The sequence below is a fragment of the Nanorana parkeri genome, unplaced genomic scaffold, assembly GCF_000935625.1.
Source record: "Nanorana parkeri isolate BGI_ZX_2015 unplaced genomic scaffold, ASM93562v1 scaffold1265, whole genome shotgun sequence".
Taxonomy (NCBI): domain Eukaryota; kingdom Metazoa; phylum Chordata; class Amphibia; order Anura; family Dicroglossidae; genus Nanorana; species Nanorana parkeri.
Window position 1 is genome coordinate 475916 of NW_017307533.1, and position 5691 is coordinate 481606.

The 5691-nt window shown below is 47.3% G+C and overlaps 1 protein-coding gene across 1 annotated transcript in view; it reads right to left on the bottom strand.

The window, feature by feature from the left end:
• Positions 1 to 1427, bottom strand: part of LOC108797362 (transmembrane protein 132A-like) — a 203030-nt gene extending 201603 nt beyond the window's left edge. The window contains 1 exon segment of the mRNA XM_018568947.1: positions 1345 to 1427. Coding sequence (XP_018424449.1) covers positions 1345 to 1427 — 83 coding nt within the window.
• Between the last annotated feature and the right edge of the window lie 4264 nt (positions 1428 to 5691).

The following is a 5691-nucleotide window of genomic DNA, read 5'->3' on the forward strand; positions in this document are numbered from 1 at the left end:
AAATGATCTGTATGTAGCCCTGTACTATGGATCATTTAACCCATTCATGTTAGCAGAGGATAATTGTAAATGTATTGTTGCAGTGCACTCTATATGTACATGTACTATATACTACATATAGAATGCACTGCAACAATAGATTTACAATTATCCCCTGCTAATATGAATGGGTTAAATGATCCATAGTACATGATATGTAGCCCTGTACTACGGATCATTTAACCCATTCATGTTAGCAGTGCAGAATTGTATATCTATTGCTGCAGTGCAGTCTATATGTACTGTACATATACAGCACAAATGTCCCGTACATTGCAGCAATAGATTTACAATGATCCCCTGCTAACATGAATGGGTTAAATTATCCATAGTACAACTACATGTTATGTACTATTATGTACTACGGATCATTTAATCTATGCATGTTAGCAGGGGGATCATTGTAATTCTATTACTGCAGTGTACGGGACATGTGTACTGTATATGTACTGCGGATCATGATTTAACCCATTCATGTTAGCAGAGCAGAATTGCGAGCGCCTCCCACAAGCGGAGCACCGAGATGCGATGTCGCGATCCTGCCCAGCGCCGACTACGAGAGGCATCACGTGATGCAACAGGGATCGGAGTGAAACTGAGTGAGGGAAGCTGGGACGGGGCTGGCTGTAAATCTAATGCTATAGTGTACTGGACGTGTGTAATGTATATGTAGTACATATATACAGCACACACCTCCACTACACTCCAGCAATAGAGTTACAATTCTCCGCTGCTTACATGAATAGGTTAAATCATGATCCATAGTATATAACATGTAGTTGTACTATGGATCATTTAAAGTCACCTGTCCCTTTATGAATAAGTATCGGTAATTGGTATCTGCAAGTAAATGAGGGGGAATTACTTGTACTTGGGCCTGAAAAAGTGGCATCGGGACATCCCTAGTGGGAACCCAAGCCTGTCTGAATCTTGTGCAATTCTCCTCGTTTCTGAAGCTCTTTCATATGTTCTCAGTAGATGAAATTACCTGTATTCCTACAAGACTTTCAGATATGTTTCAATACCTTGAATATATAATTCTTATACGGTACCTTTAGTTCTTTCACCCCTTTGATGAATATTTAAATCCCTTTGCAAAATTACACTCATGAAGTAGATGGGGTTTTGCACATGATGATCTGGGAAAGGGGAAGCTACTTCATTTTACTTTGATGTCTCTTTATATTTATGTATTAAACTGGTTTGAGCAATGTTAATGCTTATTGAAATATTTATATGTCTCTTTCATACTTTTTCTATTCCTTGGTTGTTTTCCGAATTGCTGCTGCAGTTGCTTACACTTACCTTTTGACGAACAGTCCTTTCACTCCGCCAATACGGGTGTAATATTTGTACCCCGTACTGCTTACCAGCACAGCACTGCGCATTTTGAATTTCGCTCGAAAATTGCGAGCACTCGTTGGTCAGCGTGGTGTGAGGACCACGCTGACCAATGAGAAGCGCTATTTAGCACGGTTAAATACGATTTTGATAACAATTTTTTTGTATCGGGACAAGTAGATTGTCATGAGGGACAAGTAGATTGAGCCCCCACTTTAGCCCTTGGGCAAGTAGTTTTTTTTAAATTTCCACACCCCTGTATATCGCTGGGATCTGTGGTCCTCTATAGCTGGTGGTACTCTGCATTGCTGAGATTTGTAGTCCCTCTACAGCTTGGAGTCAGGGCCAGAACTACATGGGTCTCAGCGTTTGCAGCTGCGACTGGGCTCTGGCTCTCCACCACTGTCCTAAAATCGTTAGGTCTGTATTGTTTAAGAAAAACGGTCACATGACACTAAAAAAATAAATAATGGCAAGCGGCAGGTGGTGATAGGGGTGGGGCAGAGGGCCCAAGAAAATGTTTGCCCAGGGTCCAGTCAATATTAAAGACTGCCCTGGGCCCATCACCGACGCCCTTCTGCCCTTTCATTTACTTCTAGCCCACACAGAGGTACCCCGCAGCGTGGGCCCACTCCCAGGCCCGCCAGACTCTGCCATTACCGCTTCAACACAGCCACCTCTTGTGGTTTAGCAGCTGAGTGGGGCCTGTCTCGAGCTGCCCGACGATTGGTTCCAGCTCCCTCCTTCCTGGGTCTTCGGACTGTTCAGCATGCCCCAATCTGACTGAGAAGTGCCAGGAGATGGTGGAGTGTTAGGTACTATGGTTCCTTTGTTATGAAAGGCGACTCGTAGAAATGAACCTCTAATATCTGTAAGTGCCAAGAGCCCCTGAAACACATGAGCCCAGTAGTATGCAAAATTATTGATGCTTCTGCCTCCTCCCATGGCACATCCAACAGTGCAATGCAGGACCTTAACATACCATTGAAAGTTACATTGTCATTATTATTATGATGGTTTTCCTCAACACTGCTATTGCTAACATGTGGTAGTTACATACTGCAGGGTATTCAGCTGTAGGTTTAGAAGTGTTAACCCCTTCATGACCAGGGACATACAGTGTATGTCACTGGCATCAGGGCTGTTTAAATAGACTCTGTTTAAACTTGTAAAGCCGACTGTTGGCTTTACAGTAGAATCGATTCTTTCGGCTCAGCTGCAACTAGATCGCTTCTTCGGGCCGGTGAACGGGTGTCGTCCCCACCACACCTACTGTGTTTCCCGGGCTCCATTGCCCCTCCTACGGGCCCGGGACCGGCTTCTTTGGTGTCGGGGGGAAGCTGTGGAGGAGATGGGCGAACTTCCATTCGCCGATCCCCTCCCAGTACTATGGAACCGGGAGAAACGCGCATTGCATCACTTACGGTCCCATAGCTGTTAGTGCTGGGCTCCTGAACCCCAGTAATAAGCTATTGAAGTGCGATCTGCACTTCAATAGCTTATTTAGAGTGTGAAGGTGACACTAGGGGTCTTTAGGACCCCCCAGCATCACCGTAAAGAGTACCTGTCACCCCTAATCTGCTATCACATGGGGGGCTTGTAATCCCCCTTATGTGATAGCAATTAAAGTTAAAAAAAATAAGTTTTTAAAAATAAAATAAATATAACAAAAAAGGGGCGTGGCCTGACTATGGCCGTGTGAGCAGTGGGATTTCTCCGCTCCTTTCCCGGCTTCATAAAATACCTTACCTTTCGGCACCTGCCAGCCTTATCAGACCGCATGTCTAGGAAGAACAAAGGGTAAAACAGGCTACTCCCAAGACGGCTTTTCGGCAACTATTTGAGCAGGGGGGCCAGCCTGACGAGATGCGGCCTGCGGCCCACAGCCCCTCCCTGCCGAACAGTCAGCTTCAGCCGCCTGGCTCTGCCTCCTCGGCACAGGACCAAGTGCTCCCGCCGACGCTGCCTTGCGGGGGATGGGATCCCTGGCCAGGAACCAGAGGACCGGCAGATTCCGCCGCACAAATGCGCCTCTATGGCCCCGTCGGCGGTACCCGAGCATCACACAGCGTGCTCTCCCCCAACACGAACCGCTGTAGCACCATCCTCAGTGACAGATTCAGGACCCACTACAGAGGCGAGACACCACTCACCCAGCTCCTTTCTACCGGACTCAGGTGAGGATATGTCTCCACACACCCCTCTGCCACCTTTACCGCCCTGCAAGCTCAGTAATGGACCATCTATTGCAATGACAACGGAGTCCCAACAGCAGGCCTGGACTCATCCCCCTGTTATTTCTGGGGATGAAAACTCCCTTGGCTCCTGGCGTTCTGCATCCCCCAGGCTCAATACCCCCTGGGGCCCTCCAGACCCAATTCCAATGCTACATGTGGACCCTGACCTTAGATCTCTGCTCAGTGCCCCCACGAAGGAAGACATAGCAGCATTGGTTCCCACCAAAGTAGACTTTGAGTCCTTTACTGTCCGAATTGAATCAGCCTACAAACAGGATTTCGCAGAACTCAGACAAGAACTCGCAACATTCTCCTCCAAAATTAATGCAGTGGAACATTCTACCTCTTCACTATCGGATAGGGTATCGCGTCATTAATATGCCTAGACCCAATCACAACAACAGTTGGTAAATGTCCTGTTATCCCTGGACGATTAGGATCCCGGGGTCGACGGAATAACGTTCGTATACATGGGGTGCCAGAATCCACAACCGGCAATGACCTCAGGGCTACGGTTGGAGACATATTCAATCTATACCTGGATAACCCCCCGGGCACCCCTATCCAGATAGAGCGCACAGATCCCTGGGCCCCGAATCACCGGACCCCAACCGCCCTAGATATATTATCTGCAGGGTACATTATTACGTTAAGAAAGAGGAGGTCATGAACCAGGCCTGGAACAAAGAACCTTTGAATTTCGATGGTGCCCAAATTCACGTATTCCCTGATCTCTCTGGTCGCACATTATTCCTGAGACCACTCCTTGACAGAATTCGAGAATGTGAAGCCACCTATAAGTGGGGTTTTCCCTTCCATCTCATTGTTAGGAAGATGGAAGCCTCCTTCATACTGCACTCTCCAGATGATTTGCCTGCGCTATTCTTCTTCCTACAATCCAAGCCGGTTCCAAATTGGTTTGAAGCCCTCTTGGATACCATCTCCAGCGCTGATTGTCCTCAGTTTCACGGAACGGAAGAACGTGCTCCTCGCAGCAGTCATTTTTACCCCTCTGGCAGGGCTCCCGGATGGACGGCCCACCCATCAGAGGGCGTGAATCCTCTCCTCCTCTGCCGTCCCAACATAAACTGTAATTGCTTGGCTCCTGTAATTTCCATACATTCACAGCAGTAGATCTACAGTTAGGAATTCCCTCACTGAATTCAACATCCGTATATACATAACTCATCTACCTGACCGGATCCTACATCTCCCTACTCCCCTTCCGAGACAACCACATCCTATTGGTCCTAGTGTGGTCCCTACAACAGCCAAGAGCCTTTGGAACACAGCGGCTACTCAGGAGGAACTTGTCTGACTGGTCGTCCCTCGTTTCTGCTATGTTATTTTTACATTTTGCTTTCCTTAGGGCGATGGAAACGTAATGTGCTTGTTTTTGTTCCCTGCAGGGGTCTTCCCCAGGTTGACTGCTCTAACCACTACCTTACAGCATAACCATCCCACGAGCGATTGGGAAGCTAGATGTCTTGCCCACTGGTGGATACCATTCAAAGCTCCAACGTACTGAAGCTGTAGTGACAGACTGGGGGGACCCTGTAGGGTACTTTAATGTGATATCTCATGCTGATTGCAAATGTGTTTATGTCTTTTTTTTTCTTTCTCTCCTTTCTAAGGGGAAGCAGGTCTTGATTTACCTAGAGCATTTTGATCCTGTGTCAGCGGGGGCTGACTGGGTGGCCTCCTAAACCGTTTGGACCTGCGAGTGCCCTCGGGTACCTATCCCTGCCCCCTCAGTCTTCTATAGATGTTGTTTCTTTATTAAGCGATTTATTCCAGTAGCTGAGAATCTACATTCTTAATGTTTATATATGGTGGGGGAAATGTTGCATGTGCTTCTTTTTTCTTTTATTATTCAACAGTGCAGTAAAGGTTTTCATGGTCTATTTACAATGCCAGTTAATGGAAGCTGTGGTTTTGGAGCTATTGCTGTAGACCTAGCTCCACGTTCCCCGTTGTCGGGCCTTGCCCCACTTTAGGCCCAGCACTCTCTGGAGTGGATGCTACTGAGGTTTAGACCTCAAGTAGTTGTTTCCCCCCCACACCCACTACCCTC